Genomic DNA, 20,218 nt, shown 5'->3' with positions numbered 1-20,218 from the left:
TCTTTTTAATCATATTCGGGCCTCTCCGGAGACGTGTCATAAGAGCGTGGTTTTCAATTTTCTCAGATTGTGCTCAGATAAAAATTGTGTAAAGCTAGCAGATTGCATTAAAATCAGAATGTTTTGTCGAAACCCTGAATAATTATTGTATTGTTGAAAGTGCAATAAAATATTCAGTTTCTGAGAAAGATTAACTGATTCTATCAGAGAGCATAAGCATCTCTTTAGTTACTGCTTTTCTGGTTCCTCGATGAGCTGTGCTTTTGTCTCTACATTGTTTATTTTACAAATGCTTAATGAAAAGGCCGCAGATATAATTGCAATGCTTTTAATAGCTCTGCCCCACATTTAATTGCATCCTAAGGTATTTGTAGCTGACAAAAATGTACAAAATTTTAACCAGCTGCTTTAAAAATAAACATTCAGTCCTAATAATGGTGATAGCTACAGTACAACGCCTTCGTTTAGTTAATATTAAGGATTGACTCCATTGCGAATAAATAAGCGTGCCCATGATATAGATTCAGTAGGCTTTTAAAGCTCAGAAATAGCAAAGGTATAGCAATAAGATTTAACATTATTATAATGAGTGAAAGTAAGCTGATTGTCTTCACCCTTTGGCAGCTGATGGAAGAGTAGTATGATTAACACACTTGTCTTAGGAAGTAGGAGCTCCAGAAGTAAATGTTAGTAGGTAGAAATGACAACTTGATAGCGATATCTCCCTCCCCCTCACCATCGCCCCCCACCTGCAGCTCAACACAGGAGCCGACATTTTGAAAGCCAAGTAGTAAACGGATGAGTGAATGTGGATACGGGGCTCCTTCTGTTGTCATGGGGGTGGGGGGAGTGTTTCTGAACGGCTTCCAGCACCTACCCAGAGGAGGTGATATACCTTATGGCGAACATCTAATCACACGGTAGAGTTCAGGCTCCAGACTCCTCTGACCTGATTGGCCAGCAACAAGGTGCTCCAGGTCCTCTACCCCGACAACCCCCCCCCCCCCCCCAGCACCCCCACTGTGAATCAGCAGCCCTTCTAATTATCTCTCACTCCCAAAGCCTCACCCACACGTACAGTAGATACCCCCACCCCACCATTTTCCTCTCCGGAGCACCAAGCGTCATAGTTCTCCAAATCTGACTGCAAGGGTGTTGAATTAGTTGTCAAAAATGGTGCTGAAACACTGACCCAGAAGAAGGGTGTCTCTCCCTCGGAGACAGAAGTCAACCCGTTCCCTCTTCTCTCTGGCCGTTCAGACTTCTAACCACCACACACGTGGGAACGATGAACACTGGCGTTTGACAGACAGTCATCTGAGAACAACTTGTCTAGCCTGCATTTCTTATTCTGTATGTCAGTGGATCATTATCTATCATGCTTTGTTCAGACATGCTTTGCTTATAATTTCAGCATCAATACTTTTTCATCACATTGTATTTAGTACATTTTTGCTTGCTTGCATACGTACATATTAACTATTCGTATAATAAGGTTGTGTGCATTTCTTAACTAATGAACGTTAGGATTTAAACCTATGACCTAATTCATGACCACATTTTCACCTTTTCAGCATGTCATACAGTATGAAGCCTCACCATACTATGCTCTGTAACTGATTACTGCTCTTTGCTGGTAGCTGCCGTCTTTGCATGGTGTAGTGAGCTTGGCTGAAAGGTATAATTAAATTACAGATGTTACAGGTCAATATAATAATTATAATCCTTCTTCTATGTAGCAATTTTAAAATTGAATCCTGTAGAAAAAAAATATCAATTCATTGTATATATTTTTTTTCTGTATTGCGTTTAGGTTTCTCAGATGAACATTATGGTTCAGTTTCATGAGTAAAATAGATTTCTTTCCAGTTTGGTTCATTCACAGAAGATGTAATCGGATTATAGCAGTGCAGAAATAATAAATGAAAAATATGTGAATCATCCTGTTAATTTGTGTTTATATAGTGCCTTTCATGGCGTGATTGCTTCACGTTTTATCATCATTTATTGTATTTTGCAAAATTTCAATTTCTTTCCTTCTGTTCTGTGTTCTTCCAGGTGTCTTACTGTATGTTACTTCAGTGCATAAGTACATAGTGTTGTACTATATACTGCTCAGTAGGGAGAATGGATCAGTTTCCAAAGTGTTGCCTCTTTGCTTTCAGGAAGCCAAGCTCCGTGAGCTGCTGGATGTGGGCAACCTGGTGGGGCGGATAGAGAACAAGATGCTGACCGTGGTGACGGGCCCAGATATGGTCAACATTAGCTACCTGAACTTTCTGGCTTTTCAGGAGGAAGTTGCAAAGGTATTAAGAACAGCTGCCTAAACGGACAGATACATATGAAGCTCAATGGTGCATAACTTTAAAAATGAACGGCTTAGAAATAATGTGTTTTTTTCGGTAGAACTGCAGGATTCTGTAACTGATGCGCATTACGGACTCAGTGTTGCTGATGTGAAGAGCCGTTTAAAAGAAATGCTGCAAAGAGAATAAACCCCCTGTTTTGGCTTTAAATTTATTTTTTTTAGGTTACCTGATATTGTCAGTAAAATTGACTGAATTGGAAATCACCATTAAAGACTTTTAAAAATAATCGTACGATTTCTGAGATTTACGTCAATTACGTCGCACTCTGCTTCCTCACTGTGCAGGAGTGGGCGGATGAGTTGTTTAGCCTGGCGACCAACCTGTTGGCACAGAACATGCCCAGGGAATCCTCTCTGGAGAAAGCGTGAGTAGACAGCCACCTACACCTCTGTAGACACACGGAGTAACAGCTAATACACCCTGGTGGCCAACTTTGGCAAATAACAGTCTCAGAGATTTTCACACCAGTTCCCTGATTTTTATTTTCATTTTCTACACTTCAGAACATTTTAATCCAACTATGATTTTTAATGAGTGAATTACATGACATGCTTTTATTAATTTGATGAAAACAGGTACACAAGACTCAAACTGCAACTCAACCCAGAAGGTCGCATCCCTGTGAAGTAGTAAGTTGCATTTCTTTAATGCTTTTTGTCTTGTTTTAATACCAGTACCTAAAAAAAGTTTATTTTTAAATTAAATTAAAATGTATATGGGGCGCCATGGTGGTGCAGTGGTTAGCGCTGTTGCCTCACACCTCTGGGACCCGGGTTCGAGTCTCCGCCTGGGTTACATGTGTGTGGAGTTTGCATGTTCTCCCCATGTCGTCGTGGGGTTTCCCCCGGGTACTCCGGTTTCCCCCCCAAAGTCCAAAAACATGCTGAGGCTAATTGGAGTTGCTAAATTGCCCAAAGGTGTGAGAGTGAATGGTGTGTGAGTGTGCCCTGCGATGGGCTGGCCCCCCATCCTGGGTTGTTCCCTGCCTTGTGCCCATTGCTTCCGGGATAGGCTCCGGGCAACCCAGTAAGGATAAGCGGTTTGGAAAATGGATGGATGGATGGATGGATGGATGGATGTACACATATCAGTCATTTATCTATACAATGATCTGAAGATAGTTCCAGTATCTGTATTGTAACTGCATTTTGTGTTTGGTTTCCTTGTAGCATCCATCGAATGTTTTCTGCGGACAGAAAGCGTGTAGAAACAGCACTGGAGAGCTGCAGTCTCCCGTCTGGCAGAGTAAGCAATAAGTTAATTCCACATGTGATTTGTCTTTGTATTAGTATTTTAAATATGTTGGGTGGCCCAATGGGTAGCACTGTTTCCTTACACCTCTAGGGGTCAGACATTCGGTCCGTGGCCCCTTGTGTGTGGATGGAGTTTGAATGTCTTCCTGAAGCCTCTGCTGTTTTTATCTGACAGTCTCAAAGGCACAGTATTGTGTCAGTAAATCACCCATAGTGCGTTTGTGCTCTAGGATGAATAGGCGTTTCTGCCGTAGTATCCCCTACCTGCCTGGTGCTCTGTTTAGTAGGCTTCAGACTCACACCAGTGTATGTGGGGGTGTCGGGGGTGGGGAGGTGTCACAAGATGATTTACAGAAAATGTATGAAATTCAAAAAATGCGGTGCAAATATCCAGGTTTAACTGCGACTATTGAATTCTAATGAGGGACCACCCCCCCGGCTCACAAAATATATTGTGGGAATGATCACTGGTATAATCGTAGTGGGGGGAGTCTCTGGCACTGTTATTTTGGGGGTTGTACCCTTGTATTATATTATTAATAAGTATTTTCCCTCATAATTTTTTTGATTCAAGTGATCCTCATTTAATTAACATTTCTTTCGGCCATCACAATGCATGCATGTTTAATGCGTTACTTGATAATGAGAATTAATGCCACTGCTTCTTTTCTGGTAGCAGTCCCATCCATCAGATTAACTGCAAGAAATCAGTAAAATGCAAATCAGCGGCATTAAAACAAGCAGGCATTTGTGTCGGAACTTTCAAAGATTATTTAAGAGTTTGCAATCCACTGTTCTGCCACTAGAATGATTCCATTCCACAAGAGGACTTCATCCCCGATGCATATAAAACGTTCCTGAGCAACATTTGTCCGCGGTCAGAGATCAACCAGATCTTTTCAGATCAGTAAGTCTTGCTAAATCATAAGAAATATGTATAAGCAAAAGAAACAAAAGTTACTGGAAATTTACTAAATCTGCGTTTATATTTCATGAAAGGTCCAATAGGAATACTCTGTTTCTGCCTGGGAAGTAATATTGCAGTAATTATTAATAACTATGATCAGTAAATCAATGTTGACATAATACCATAGAGGTTTGACTGCACGACTATTTTTAACGTAGACTGGAATTGAAAAGAGAGCCTCGGAACTTTCCATGAAAGGCTCTTTCAGCGTAGTTCGGGAATATGTCAGTTTATCATTGGCTAAATATATCCACTCAAAAATAAATAAATAGAATGAGACATAAATAAAAATTCCTGTTCTTTCTTGCATATGCCGTGTCTTTAATAATCTCCTTCAAGGGGAGCCAAGGGCCGACCATACCTGACCGTGGAGGAGATGATGGACTTCGTAAACAACAAACAGCGCGACCCCAGGCTCAACGAGATCCTCTATCCACCACTGAAACCTGATCAAGTACAGCTGCTCATTGAGAAGTACGAAATGAACAGCAGCTTTGTCAAGAAAGGTCAGTGCCTGCATGACGCTATTCTGTATTTACCTTTTTTTTTTATTGGTTTTCACTATTGGACCCTTGCTGACAGGAGAGAAATATAGTAAACCTTCCGTTTCTGCCATTTCCCCATCCGCAAATCAAAAATACTCTGGGGAAAAAAACATCCAGAATGTTTCACAAAGCACAAATTTTGCCATATGCCAAGCACTACGCTGAAAGTTTCCTTTCAGGAGGCTATCAGAAATTTCGGTCTGAGATGGGAGTGTCTGAAAAGTAATGTGGCCTCATTCATTGTTTTCCCGCTCCTAGTGTTCTGGTGGGCCGCATTGGTGGAGCGGAAAAGAGTCAGAGATACTCTCCGTTCTCGTTTACCCACACAGCTTTATTGTTCTGATAACGAAGGACGCTGATTAAAAGTCACTATACAACCCCAAGTCTTTAGAGTGAAGGCAGAAAAACCGATTATATTTTACATCATCAGGTCATTTATTTGGCTGCTGTATTTTCCCCTGTGATTTGCATTTTTAGGTAATATAAGTAATCTAGAGATGATTTAAAGTAAACAAGAGGATGCGCAGAGATCATATGCAAATACTGCTGTGTCTAGATTACTTGAGCATCTGTGGATTTTGGCGTCTGTGGGGTTCCTTGAACTAATACCCCTGAATACAGAAATTCAACTGTCCTTCGTTATGTTTAGAAACATTCCGAAGTCCGTGGACTCCAGTGTCTACGCACCTGAATATGTAGATTAGGAGCACAACAGTCATACTCATCTTGCATTTATTATTTAAAAAGATATATTTTATTGTTGTCCTTTAAAGGATCACAAATCAAGGAATTAATGCATTAAGAGTCAAATAATAATAATAATCTAATAAGTCATTAAACTCCATTTTATTTGTCTTTCATTATAAAATTCCATGGTTCACTAGTTTTGCTTGTCATGCGTTTTTTACTGTATTTATATGTATTCATCTAGAATAACTTAAATATAACCAAACCAAACACAACAAACTGGACACAAAATGGCGACAGTGTATTTCAGAATCTGTGTGCGTACAGAGCAGAAAACAAAGAGCCTCTACAACTTATCGTTTTTTAGTCTTACCACATCTCCAGAGGCTAGGGTCTGTGTTCACGTCAGAAGCAGGAACTCATTCTTCTACTGAAAGCAGCAACCTTTTTGAAGTCTACTGGAAAGACGCTTTTATTTTTTTCCTTGTACAGTTTTATCCGAATTGCAGGTATGGAAACGCAGAATCAGCCCGAAAGTGCTCAGCTCTGTTTTGAAGGCTAGAAGGCTATTTACCACATGAGGGGCCTAGTTACAATCAGGCAGAAGTGCTAGTAAAAAGGAACAAAAAAAAAATCACCAGATATTTCATAAGATAAAAGATTAGGTTCTACTAATTACATTGTTGTTCTTTAGTCAAACAAATGTTTTGTTGCAAAGATATTTATACAGCTTACGTTTTAATTAAGTCTAAGTACATGTCTTTTCCGTATTATCCACAGAAAACTCCACTGTAAAAAAAAAGCCAATTGGTTTTTCAGAGTTCCTAGGAGGAAAAGGCTGCCATAATTACTATCAATTGGACAATGGGATTTTTCACCAGGGGATTTCCACTGGGCGCTTAGCACCATTAGTCTAGTTCCTGTGAGCAATGTATTGATCTTCCAATAAAAAGTACATTTGTGCCATGTCTGCGGGATTTTTTTCAGTATGAAATATTCAGCGAGAGAAAGATTAGAATTTGAGTTTAATGGAAAAAATATTTCTGTATTTGTTTTGCCGTTAATCTTATGGTACGCAGATATTTTGTTGCATATTTTGATTCATTAAATCAACAGATTGGAAAGTATACTCTTTTGAACTTGTTGTACAGTTACAAGAGAAGAACTTTATTTATATTCATGACTTTTTTAAAAGCCTGTTGTTGATCGTTATTGTTATTATAGGACAGATTTCCGTGGAGGGCTTTGCTGCATATCTTTTGGCTGAAGAAAATGGTGTCATCCCACCGGAGAAGCTGGACCAGAGTGAAGACATGACATTTCCTCTCTCGCACTACTTCATCAACTCCTCGCACAACACTTATCTGTCAGGTCAGTCCACCGCCGACGGATGCAAAGAAGTTAAATGTGATTGCGGCAGTCAAACGATGGGATGCCTCATTGCTGTCTGTGTTTTCATCTGAAGCATTTGCGATACAATATCAAAAATGCGATGCGAAGGAAAACATTCAGTCAACAAATTCATTTGACAAATTGAACAGAAATCAAGTGGATGGAAGGATGCATTTGAATTGCAGCGTATAAATGATAGATATTCTACACCACATGCGGGACATTGTTATGAAGACGTTTGTGACTGTGCTGTTCATATAGTGGAGTACTTGGTATGAAAAGTGTGTGATCACTGCCACTATAATTGATTTCCACTTGAAACAAACATTTTGTAGCAACAAATATAAACACAGAAGATAGACAATATATCCATCCATCCATCTATTTTCCAACCTGCTTATCCTTCTGGGTTGCGGGGTAGAAAATATATGCATGATTCAAACCCATGAATGCAGTATTCGTAAAGAGAAGCCGTATAAATTCTTAGATTATCTGATCCACAGTGATTTGAATGTCTTGTGCTTTAGTGGTTTTTTTTTTTTACATAACTGGACAACTTTCACTGAAGTTTTCCTTCTGGGGAGTTGAACCAACCTTATTCTGTCTCTCGTTGAGGTTGTCTTGGTTTTAGGCTCTACTTTTTGCATAGCAAATCCATTTAATTTATATACTTAGAGCTCAACTGGTGGGCCAGTTTTCTTTGGATGTACAGTATGGTTAAAAAATGAAATTTGGAAAACGTTTCTATTGTCAGACTTGAACACATGTGTGTCTGATGACAGTGCAAATTTTAAAAAATATGGGTCTTTAGCCTAAACCAGTGGAGAATCACTGACTTAGAGTTAAAGTTTGGAGGTTCTGGTAAAAAGTGTGTGATGAGGCATGACTGAATGCCTCCGCAGCTGGCCAGCTGGCTGGGAACTCCTCGGTGGAGATGTACAGGCAAGTCCTACTCTCTGGTTGCCGCTGCGTGGAGCTGGACTGCTGGAAGGGTCGAACAGCTGAAGAGGAGCCCGTCATCACACATGGCTTCACCATGACCTCGGAAATCTCCTTTAAGGTGAATCAGGCTCAGGTCACGACCCCAAGCACTTGGGGGAGGTCAAGCATGGACGAGCTCTTAAAAGTCAATGCAAAGTCAATGTGAGGTCAAGGCATGTCTTTCTGGTTTAATGAGGTCCTTGTTATGGCAGTAATTGTGATTTTGGCTGACAGACCTCTGCCTTTTCCAAATGAAAGTTTCGTTTCAGATGCTGTTCACAGTTACAGTCTCATTATATTCAACCCGTCATTGCATTCTGGTCTGTTTCATTATATTCTGCTCGAATACTGTTTGTCATCGTTCTTTTCATTTTAGCAATTTGCTGTCTGTTGAAATATAGCGTGAATTTTGTTTGAGGTCCTGGGCTTAATTTATTTTGGTTTTCAAATGTGAATACAAATAGATTTTTAATTACCGATAGGCAAAGAGCAGCCTGGAGTGGTAGGTGTCTAATTAGTCAGTTTCCCATTAGAGAAAAAGAAGCGATGATTTGATATAATGAATTGCATGAGACATCAGCAGCATCGGAAAATTTACAAGGGGCAAGAAATCTGTGTCAGCCATTTATTTATCACCGTATTGCTATAAATGATAATCTGTCATCGTTTATTTTAAGGCTGTTGAGTCATAATGTTACAGATTTTTGCTTTAGGTATGTAACAGGCTTAATAAATATGAAGAACAATATAGTTGTTCTGTTAAGGATTCAAAGTAAATGAAATCACTCAAGTCATTTTTTAAATTATTTTTTTATAGGAAGTGATTGAGGCCATCGCTGAATGTGCATTCAAAACCTCCCCGTTTCCTGTAATATTGTCTTTCGAAAACCACGTGGACTCGTAAGTCTCCAACCAACACTCTTTCACAGTGACTTGGAATATTGGGAATGGGAATATTAGCTGGAAGCTAACTTAAACATGGACCATATGGGGCAGAGAGGTCACACTTGGGTAATGATTCAGTAATGATTTATTCATTCTTGACATAATTGCATCACTGTGAGTTGCTCACTGGTTAGCACTGCTGTCTCAGACTGGAGAGTTCAAATCCCATCTCTGCTCTACCTGTGGAGTTTACAGGTTCTCTCTGTGATGTGTGGGTATCTCCTGGGTAGTCCAATTTCCTCCCACAGTCCAAAGACATGCAGTTAGTTTAATTTTCACTTACAAATCACCCATAGTGTGTGTACCACCTCCGGTGTATACCCCTGCTTTGTCCCCAGTGCTGCCTTTCTCCAAACCCTCAACACCTTTGTCCAGGTTAAGTGGTTGGAAGATGGATAGGCTTGGAGGGAGGGTAGTACTGCATAATGAAGCATTGTTTCCTTATTGGATACTGCTTTGGCACGTGCTCTACTAGCTTTCGTGCTCTACCAATGGGGGGTGCATGAATAAATACATTCCCTTGACACATGCCTTTTATCATGTTATACTTTCAATCATTATATTCTTTCACCATCATATAAATAAGGGAGACGTCAAGAGTAAAGCCAAAGGAGAGGTTGAAATCACATTGTGTTCTGTCTCATTTTACTGAATTGCATATCTTTTAGCTCTCTTTTTATTCCAAAGCACTGAAACTCAAAATATAATTATTTTAAAGTGGTATTGTTCATGTTAGAAAAATGACTATTTGCAACTTTAAATTCACTTTTCACAGCTATTAACCAAATTTGTTCTACTGTCACTTAATATGTATATATAACACTTAATATGTATATATAATATATAACATCTTGTGCTATTTAAAAGATAAACTTTTCGAGTAAAAAAGACAGGGATGCAAGGGGTGAGACTAATAATATATTTCAGGTTACTGTTGTATGTTTGCAGTTTTCCATGAGAATAGTGATCTTCGTCTGTGTATTCTGCAGGCATTAATTACAAGTATTTGGCATACTTGTTTTCCTCCTCAAACCTGAAGTAGGTAGACCAAACTTTTTGCGTTCCACAGTTTTATAAGCTGGCTACACTTTCCCTGAGAAAATATACAATTATTCCTGCTATGGTATCTTCCAGGTTCAGTCTGTAAAAACATACCACAGGGATTCAGGTTACATGTGCTGTTTGCAGGGGTATTACATTAATAGCACATTTCTTTTCTGCCAATCTTTGTCGCTGGTGTGGTCAGCCTTGATACAGTGATGGGGTGTGTAGTCTTTTGTTCCCTGGGAAACTTTCATGAAGTTCCTGTTTATTTTAAACATTTTAAACATTACTTTACTTGTCTATAAAAATAAAATTTTCAGCAAACTATTACTGCCCTGCCAGTTTTGAATCATGCCAGCATCATTTATTCTTTGATACTTATATTAGTATGCTTTCATGGCTATATGAGGTGAATAATGTTAACTTTTTGAAAATAAAATGCTTTTGTTTTCATCCATTCAAAACAAGAAAAAATAACTTATTTAACAAAAGAAATTAACTTGGATGCCTATTCTTACTGAAGAAAAAGTTAGGACACCCTATGCCCTAATAGGTAGTATGCCCCCCCCCTGAAATAAGCTCAATAAAACGTTTACGAAACCATATATCAGTCTCTGAAATCGCGGGGAGAAAGACCTTGACATCAACTGTGGTAAGAGCTTCCTGTACGCACTATGACGACATTTTAGGATTTTTGGAGACTTCTTTCAGCATCTTTCGGTCTGTTCTTGGGCTGAACTTGCTAGGACAGCCTGCCCTGTCCGTGCTGGCAGTTGTTTTAAATGTTCTCCGCTTGTAAATTATTTTCCTGACAGTGGAATGGCTGATTCCAAACTCTCTTGAGATATTTTTATATCCCTTCCCAGACTCATATGCATCTGCAGTCTTCGTTCTGAAGGCCTCTGAGAGCTCTTTGGATCTCACCATAGTGATACCACTCACTTCAACAATGAAGAGCAAACTAAATGTCTGTAGTTCAAATAAGACAGGCTCCACCAAAAAGCTCTTTAATGATGTTCTAATCATTTACACCTGATGTGGTGTTTTTACTCTTTCCTCAGTAGGAATAAGCATCATAGATAATTTCTTCTGTTAAATAAATGAATTTGTTTCTTGTTTTTGCAAACATTATACAATTACACCACTTTCATCAACAGATAGAATTTGAAGGAAGATTTAATAATGATATGTTGATATTTCTTAATAAAGAACTAAATATTAAATGAGGTGCCCACTTTTTCACATGACTATACTGTACATATCCAGTTAACGTCAGTTTGTTATCACTTTTCCTAGGAGCACAGGGCATAAAGTCGGAGTGTAATATAGGGCACTCATTTGGCTTTGGTAATTTCTCTGTGGCTGAGTTATAATGTGTAATATCTTAAAAGAAAACCTCATTTCATCCTTAATTTCACCTCGCCCTGGTATTCTGGGACTTTCCATTGCAGTTTTTAATACAGGTTACAGACAGCTCAACATTCTGTACTGTCACCGTGTGAAATATGCACCCATGTCCCCATCCCCAATTTTGACTCCAATTTAGTAATTTCCAGTGCAGTGCCCCATTTATAGTAGCTGTCCCAGTGCCTTAGAGACCTTCCCAGAATACCTTGCAAGCTGTGTTGGTGCTTCTTTGATCAGATCTGATTCTTTGATTACAAATGAACAAACAAGCAAAGAAACCTTATTTCTCTGGAAAAGAAAAGAAAATGCACTACTATTGAAACCGAATTGAATACACCCCAGTAGTGCCTACTGTACAGTCTGTTTTTTGACTCAGGCAGTCATGCATAAGGATTTTAGCCATTGGTAAATGACATAATCAGAGCCTAGAAGTAATACCTTCAAAACGTCCCAGATCTTCAGGAATGCTAATAGCAAGGGAAAGTGATGGACTGGTGTCCCCTGCCTTGTGCATGCTTACAATAATCATTTTAACAGTTAATTACCATTTTCTCTCTTCTATAAAAAATGTGCATAATTTTCTACTTTTTAGAGGTAAACAACATAAAAGCTTCTCTTTTTAGTACAATGGACCAGAAATGAACATTCTAAAAGTTCCATATCCTTCTATCATCCTTCCATTCATCCATCCGTCCTTAATAATTGCTTATTCAGTTTTTCTGGGCAATTCAGAGACATGTAAATGCATGCGTTGGACTGTGGGAGGAAAATAAGTACCCAGATTAGTGATATTTAAGCTCTTACTTTGCCCCCAAACAAGCCCTTGCGTTGCTGCAAGAATTAATCAAATCATTTTGCATAGAAATAGAATTATTTTTTGCTTCCTGGTGGCTTCTGAAGTTAATTCATGCCACTTCAGCAGTTCTCAAGCCTAATCCTTACTAGAATAAATCACACAGTGCAATTTCATGTTAAACTGAACTTGGGGGTTTTATTCGAATGACACAATATTATTTAAAGGAAAATGAAATGTATGCACTCGGCACATACATAATGAACTTGTAATTTTTTGTAGGTTTTTTGATAATTTGGTCAAGGTTGCAAAATATGCTGATTCTTAACATATCTGTGTGTGGATGTGTCCTTCACAACAGCCCGAAGCAGCAAGCCAAGATGGCAGAATACTGCAGATCGATATTCGGCGATGCACTGCTGATCGAGCCTCTGGAGAAATACCCTGTAAGTAGAATCTGCCGTCCGGACCCCCCCCCCCCCAACCCAGTAGGATAAGCGGTTTGGAAAATGGATGGATGGATAGAATCTGCCATCGCTCCTTTTCAGATTCCAAGTGCATGTGAGATCACAGCCCAAAGTGTGCAACTCACTTACATTTCTTAAGGATGAAATCAGAACCTGGCCCCCTTTTTTGACCATGTTTGATATATATGAGCAATATCTTATTTGCTATGTTGCCCTGTAATAACAGGCTCCTTCAGTCTCATCCGGTTTTTGACAAACATAAGTTTGAGTTCATAACAATTTGTCTTACTCATCCTGCTCATATTTTTCTTCTGTTGCCCGTTAACTTATGGCAAAATAGTTGTGCAAGAGAAGAGTGCAATTGCACACAACAGCTTTCAGTGTGTGCCTATATATTTCCGGGTGTGGCATGGAAACCCCATGGATAGCACTATTAAATCCATCTTCTACTCTGAATCCCACTTGCAGTGTCTCAGGAGCTCTCGGGATGTGACACAGTAGTTACACTCAGGGCAGCTCAGAGTATGCCTGCAATAAGCCACAATATGTTCCCCAGGCTCTCCATTTTGGAACAACACCGTGCCCACCCCCCCCCCCCCTCCCTATTGCTAGTCTGCTTCCAAGATGAACAGTCTCTGAGCTTCAGGGTATTTCAGGGCAGGATCCTTAGTGTAAGTGTAGCCTGGAGTCGGGAAAATTAGGTGGTTCATTTGTTTTGTCTCTTGTCACCACTTATCAGTCAGTGTGTTAAGGTTAGCAGTGATGCTGAAATGAAGTGTAATATATTGTTAACCTAAGGAAGCTGTATAACTCGGTGACATTATAGGGGACCAGCCATTCCTTGACTGCAGTCACCTTTGCCAGAGTGGTTGCCATGCCAATGATGTTCACCACAGGGCTCAGAAACAGTGTTTCACGGTGTAGCGAACTACAGTCCCTGGAGTTGAGGCAAATGCTAGCTTGGTGGATAGTGCAAAGGACTTCCTGATGGTTGAGCAGAGTCCCCACTTACTTCCTGCACCAGCATCAAGGTCCACCACGCAGCATCTCTGAATAATGGTGATCACCACCCTCCCCCCAAAGCAGTCGAAGGTAGGAGGACGGTGCAAAGTCCAAAAAGCATCACCCAGAATAGCTAAACGCCTTGGGAATTGGTGGAGGCAGTTTCAGGCTTTTATTCTGTGGCCGGCACCACCTACCAATATCTGCAATGGAGAACCGAACAAGCACTCAAACCAGGGGTGGCCTAGCTAGACACAGTGCAGGCTCTCTTCTTCTCTGCTCCACCAACTGGCCAGCTGATCCTTCATACTGTCCACAGTTGCTTGCTGCCCAAAGTGTCACTCCAGCACCATAATAAGGGCCGAGTATCCCACTGCTCTGCTGGGTCAGATGATAGAGGGTCAAATCTGCTATATTTCAGAAGCTTCAGAGTAGTATTCTGGGGGCCCTCGTGGAGCCACACATAGACTTAGGTGGCCGACCGTCTGCTTATGTGACAGGAAGCGGTGCCGTCAGTGGACTGATTGTCACTACTGGCCCTGTCTTCAATTCCCACAAAATGGGTTTGGTCCATTTCGTCCTGCCAATCCAGGCTTTCCTGGTGCATCAGGGATCGCTGGTGTTGCAATACTCCACATACTCCAACTTTCCTGGGTAGCAGAGGGACTGGAGATGTTGTCCCTTGTAGTGCCTCTCAGAACCTGTGCAAACTAGTCCTATTGGGATATTGCAGGGAAGCACGATGCTCAAAAGCGTGCATCCATTCTTGAGTTAGTCAGCTCAGGGTAGAAGCGGAGGATTCATAATTTGTCCAGTGATTTATACCCCAAGTCTTACAAGGTTGGTCTTCCTACAGCTGCCTGCGGAGCTCATCCACTTCTACAACCAATCTGCAATCCTTCTTTTGACACTTCTGTAGAGGGTTGCAGGTCTATATCAAGATCCTCAAAGACATAGGCAGCTTTTTTTTTTTTCTTTACTTGATTCCCTCACACAGTGAACATCAGGAAAGATCACCAGTGACTGCATGGTGAAGGTCACCAACAAACAGAACATGAAAGGTAATCAAATAAGGTAACGTCACACATAACAGCCAACAAAAAATGAACAAGAAAACCAAAAACTCCCCTACGGAGAAAATTACATCATATCTTCATATCTCAACAGCGCAAAATTCATTAATCATTTTAGGTTAGAAAGTACATGTACTAAAGATGAAAATAAAAAGGTAAGTTTACCGTTGGGACCTGCAGCGATCAGAGTAAATATATGTGTGTTTAGGATTTGGGATTACTGCATGAGTTACTGCCATGGCCTTGCGTTGTATAAGAACTGGGATTTCTGTAACTGAAAGAGAGAATATTGTGTTTATTCTGCTGTGGTCTGTCATTGAAATTTTTAAGAAGCTCTAAGATACAGGTTTTGAATGACCTCTTTGTTGTGACATGTAACAATTTTTTTATAAAAACAACTGACACCTTCAGACAAGTAGGGCAACATGGTAGCTCAGTGGTTGGGGATTTACCTTTCTACCTCCAAGGTTAGTTGGGTGAATTTCATCCACTTTTTGTATGTTTGAAATTTGTTTGCTTTTCCCATGTTGGGCAAGTTTGCTCCCAGTACTTGGGTTTCCTCCTGCAGTTTACAGACATGCGGTTGGATGAACCAGTGCTTCTGAGTTGTTTGTGAAGTAGTGCGTGATACTGTTTTTGTGTTTGTCCACCTTGTGGTGGATTATCATCATGTCTATGGTATGCCCCTTACTGTGTTCAGTTCTGCCTAAGATAAGCTCAAAGTCCCCCAATGACCCTGATAAGGTTACGTGGTTGCGAGATGGATGGATTATTACTAAGGGAGTCGTTTATGTAAATTTAAAGACACACTGATTAGCTTCTCGGTGTGTTGTTCCCAGCTAGAGTCTGGAGTTCCCTTGCCGAGTCCGCAGGAGCTGATGGGGAAGATCCTCATCAAGAACAAGAAGTCGCACAAGCCCTCTGATGCTAGCGCAAAGAAGAAGCTGGGCGAGCAGGCCTCCAACGCGTGCAGCGACAGCTCTGGAGTCTTTGAGCCCTCGTCTCCAAGTGCGGGTGAGAATCTCCTGTGCATAACAGTATGATGCAAACGTCGAACATTGACTGCAGAAATAAAATGTTTAAACACAAACTCGTGTGGGTTTGGAAGACGTTATGCATAATTCTTTTAGTAGTACTGGAAGAAAGTATGTGTAGTACTAGTAGGAGTAGCAGAAACCCTAAATAGTGGTGTACTAGTAATTGTAGCGGTTGTGATGAATGGCATAAACAGTGTAGAGCAGTATAAGAAGCTCTTATATTGGTAGTTGGTAGTAGTCGAATTAAGATTAGTTAATAATTATTAAATATTGTACAGTGCACAGTGGCTCAGTGGGTAGCACTTTAGCTGAACAGCTCCAGGGATAGGGTCAAGGTTAGAGTTAGAGAGGTTTTGGCATACTCATCCATAAAAAGGTGCTTTTATGATAGTTCTTATACCCGGTGTAACAGGAAACAACAGTTTATCTCGATTTTAAATATAATAGCATATTCGATACTTTCCGACAGAGGACGCAGCTTTTACAGACATCTAAAGGTGTTTTGATGTTGGTTTTGTGCCACTGTATGACAGGAAACTTCTGTTTAACTGGGTTTGATAACATTTCTCATAGTTTTCAGGAGCTTGCTATGTATCCCAAAATTAGGGTTATCCAAACAATAGCTAGGGTTAGGGCTAGAAAGGTTATAGTTTTATCAGGCATCCAGAGGTGTTTTATTAATAGTTCTGGGCCCCATATACAGGGAAACTACAATTTAGCTGGGTTTGGTAACATTTTACTTTCTATTGGCCTGTTGTGTCCTCCTAAATCCCGAAATTAAGGTTAACCAAGAGAAGCTAGGGTTAAAGTTAGAAGGGTTATGGGTTTTCCACACATCCATATGTGTGACTATGATAGTTCTAGGACCCTGTATCCTGGAAAACCACAATTTAGCTTGGGTTGATAGCGTTTCTCATGCCACATTTCCCCATTGTGTAACCCTGAAGTCCATTGCACACCAAGCCCCATTTTTCATCTGAAATTGTTGCACATTTAAAAACAGAAATGAATCCACATTGTATCAGTTGTATTTACACATTGATTGACTCTGGAATTTTCGTTTGTTAGTTTTTCGGAACAGATTAGATTTTTTTTGCATTTTTTTGACTCTGTTAAAAGCTGTTGAGCATGATCTTGTATGTACAGTATGTTGCACCATTTGAGGCTGTGCGATGATTATCTGCTGATCACCTAGAGCGCACTTTTCTGATGGCACTGTTTGGATAGCCTGTTAAACTCCTGTGTGTGTGTGTGTGTGTGTGTGTGTATACCTACCTTGCGCATACTGCCAGCCACTAACTCGATCAAGGAAATTTCTTTTTAATGCGGTTGCAGTATTGTTAGCACTTCCACGAAGTTCTGCAATGTGGTCCCTGGTTTCTAGTCCCTGGGCCTGGGTCTCGACCAGGGACTTTTGAAGTTCCTGGCCACTTTTGTGTGTCACTTTCACGGTGTACAACAGGAACTGGAATCTTTTTGCTAAATAAACATGGGAGATGCAAAAAAGCTCATAGGGTGAACTTCACACATAGTTCGATACTACACCGCCACCTCAAAACAATGAAGGATGATTAAATTACTTTGTTAGTTATTTGTTAGTTATGGTGGGTGAACGTGATCAAAATGGGACACAGCCTTTTATTTATATTTTATTCATACGACCAAAGACATGTTTATATTTCCTTATTAAATATGGCCAGCAGCTCGATCTTTTGGTTTCTCAGAATAAAAAAAACGATGTGGTGTATTCTGCACTTCTACGTAACTTAAGTTAGGGGCGGTGCTTGGGATAAACCAATCAGCAGCCTATTGCTGCAAGCACCTCCCTACTGTAGTAGTTCATGTTTGAACGAGAAGTACCTTAGTCTGGAGTAGGTACTGTACTAAAAGAGAGGGTTCTGGAACTGCCTCAGAGGAACGACAGTTGGGCCAAGTTCCTGCGGCGTAAACACGTCAAAAGTTCCCGGTTCTGGAAAAAGGCTCTGGATCCTGGAAAAAGTTCTCGTGATGTGAAAGCACCTCAATTTGGACCACTGACATTCAGAAATATACCTGAAAAATGATTGGGATAATTTTGTCATTTTAGTATGAGCAGGTGAAGTTCTCCCTGTTCTTGACGGCTTCACAGGATTGGACGGCCCCAGTATTTTCTCTTTTTTTCCTGCTCAGAAGAAGTGAAAGGGTCATAAAACCATCCTCACTGCTTGATGACTTTATTTTGCTTCATATTGAGAATTTTTGCAATTTTTGAATAATAAAAAAACGTATTGGATTAAGTGTGCAAGGTTTCTGCGTATAACAATTTTTATCAGATCAAAAAAATGTATATAAAAATCTGGACTTGCTGTGCAAAGGTCTTTAGTGCCCAGATTATAGTTAGGTGAATGGGTGATGGTAAATTGTCCTTTGTATGTCACTGAATGTGCCCGGTGATAGATCAGTGATGGAAAGTGATGGATAGTATCAGTAGCTGTAATCTCTGTTGCAGTAAATTCTCTATATAAAAGTATATATGGAGCAGAATGGAATTTGGAGTTTTTTTGGAGCATAAAAAAATCATATGGGGTGTTATTCTGTTTCCTGGTTTCTGTTCAGCTCTGTAAAATTCAGTGGTTATACAGTATAATGTGATGAGAATATCACAGGAAATCATACAATAATAAATAGAAGCTAAAAGAAAGTGGAGCAAACCTAAGGGAACCTTTTTTCTAATTCTTTTATCTTGAGGTATCGTGGTATAATCACGTATGCATGTTATTTAAAATAGTTTTTACATTGCTGTCGTTGTCTTGAGACAACAAATGGCACTGTGGCTGCACAGAGAATTGTTATATAGTACGTGAACAGCTAAAGATTAAATTTCAAATGTAATTCCGCATATATCATTATTACAATCATCATTTTCCATCTGAGATTTCAGGTGCTTCTCAGACATCCTGGACCTTTATACCACAGTGCCATCTAGTGGTGGAATTTTCCATTCGTGCAATACAATGTGCTTTCATTAACTTAAATTACAAAAATAACACGTTGCCTTACTGTTACTTTTTGCATTCATTGAGCAAAATAAGTATCCAAAACGAAGGAATATACAACGATTCCTTTGTGTCTACAGTCAAACAGGTGATATTGTATACCCCCGCCCCCCCAAATAGAGCCATTTCATAAATTATGAAGGAGATCAGTCTCCCGAGAGAATAAGGAGCTGGACTTTATTGAGCTGAATAGATAAGATGTACTGGCTCAGATGTCGCATGGCAGATATCACAGGAGGATAACATTTTTTAAACTTAATTAAAAGAATATTATGACTGAAGAATATCCTCTTCAGATTCCATATTAGTAGACATTATCTTTGGAAGTAGTATGCTATGTTATAATAACTCTTTAATTATCAAAGAAGTAAATGCAATTCTGTGAATTTTAATATTTTAATTCAAAGCTTAAAAAGACATTGTCTGATTTTTTTAGTAGTTATAAAGTCTGAAAAATAATATTTATATTTTGACTTTTCATTCCAGGTGACGTAGAGGCAGAAAGTGATGAGGATGATGATGATGATGAAGATTGTAAGAAATCAATGGATGAGGTATGGAATATTTATACGATAGACAAGTACAACATTAGCTGATTGTTCAAAATATCGTTTTTTATTTGTGCAATTGTTAACAATATGTTTGTCATGTCATTAACTAGGTGTAATAAATTGACTACTGTTGTAATGGGTGATTTAGCTGAGATGCTTTATTGCCGATTGATTTTTGCTCTGTGAAACCAACAATCAACCTAAATGTTTGCCTGTGACGTGCAGGGAACTGCAGGAAGGGAGGCCGTGGCCACAGAGGAAATGTCCACCTTGGTGAATTACATCCAGCCCACCAAGTTTCACTCCTTTGAGGGTTCCAAAAGTGAGCCACACATAGATCCAAACATCTCCAAGCACTAGCCTCACTTACTTGTGGGCCTTTTATGGAAGAACTAATATCGCACCGTGGCATATACATTTTTTCTTTGCAGAAATTAACCGTAGTTATCAAATGTCTTCGTTTGTGGAGACGAAAGCCCTGGAACAGCTCACAAAGACCCCAGTGGAGTTTGTTGAGTATCCTTAAGTATGAAGAGTTTGACTTCGTTTCACTTTAGTTCAGTAACTATTAAAAAAGTCAAAACATTCTCACACAATAATTATTTCATAATTACAGTAATAGTGTTTTATTGTGATATTTAATTACAGTAATTGTCCCTTTGTCTTTTTC

General features: G+C 39.7%; 1 protein-coding gene across 6 annotated transcripts in view; it reads left to right on the top strand.

The window, feature by feature from the left end:
• The window catches only part of LOC125707050 (1-phosphatidylinositol 4,5-bisphosphate phosphodiesterase beta-1), a 63,978-nt gene that overhangs the window by 28,924 nt on the left and 14,836 nt on the right, over window positions 1-20,218 (top strand). For all 6 annotated transcript variants that reach the window (XR_007382168.1, XM_048973926.1, XM_048973930.1 and 3 more), the window contains exons 4-17: window positions 2,166-2,306; window positions 2,654-2,733; window positions 2,945-2,998; window positions 3,539-3,614; window positions 4,429-4,529; window positions 4,929-5,095; window positions 7,046-7,192; window positions 8,116-8,273; window positions 9,012-9,094; window positions 12,745-12,829; window positions 15,765-15,939; window positions 19,484-19,551; window positions 19,774-19,870; window positions 19,980-20,064. Coding sequence is in view for 5 of the 6 variants with exons in the window: in XM_048973926.1 (XP_048829883.1) it covers window positions 2,166-2,306; window positions 2,654-2,733; window positions 2,945-2,998; window positions 3,539-3,614; window positions 4,429-4,529; window positions 4,929-5,095; window positions 7,046-7,192; window positions 8,116-8,273; window positions 9,012-9,094; window positions 12,745-12,829; window positions 15,765-15,939; window positions 19,484-19,551; window positions 19,774-19,870; window positions 19,980-20,064 (1,517 nt within the window). In the remaining variant the exon portion in view is untranslated. The remainder of the gene's footprint in view (window positions 1-2,165; window positions 2,307-2,653; window positions 2,734-2,944; window positions 2,999-3,538; window positions 3,615-4,428; window positions 4,530-4,928; window positions 5,096-7,045; window positions 7,193-8,115; window positions 8,274-9,011; window positions 9,095-12,744; window positions 12,830-15,764; window positions 15,940-19,483; window positions 19,552-19,773; window positions 19,871-19,979; window positions 20,065-20,218) is intronic.

The sequence above is a fragment of the Brienomyrus brachyistius genome, chromosome 14 (assembly GCF_023856365.1).
Source record: "Brienomyrus brachyistius isolate T26 chromosome 14, BBRACH_0.4, whole genome shotgun sequence".
Classification (NCBI taxonomy): Eukaryota; Metazoa; Chordata; class Actinopteri; order Osteoglossiformes; family Mormyridae; genus Brienomyrus; species Brienomyrus brachyistius.
This window is presented reverse-complemented; position numbering and strand designations above follow the sequence as displayed.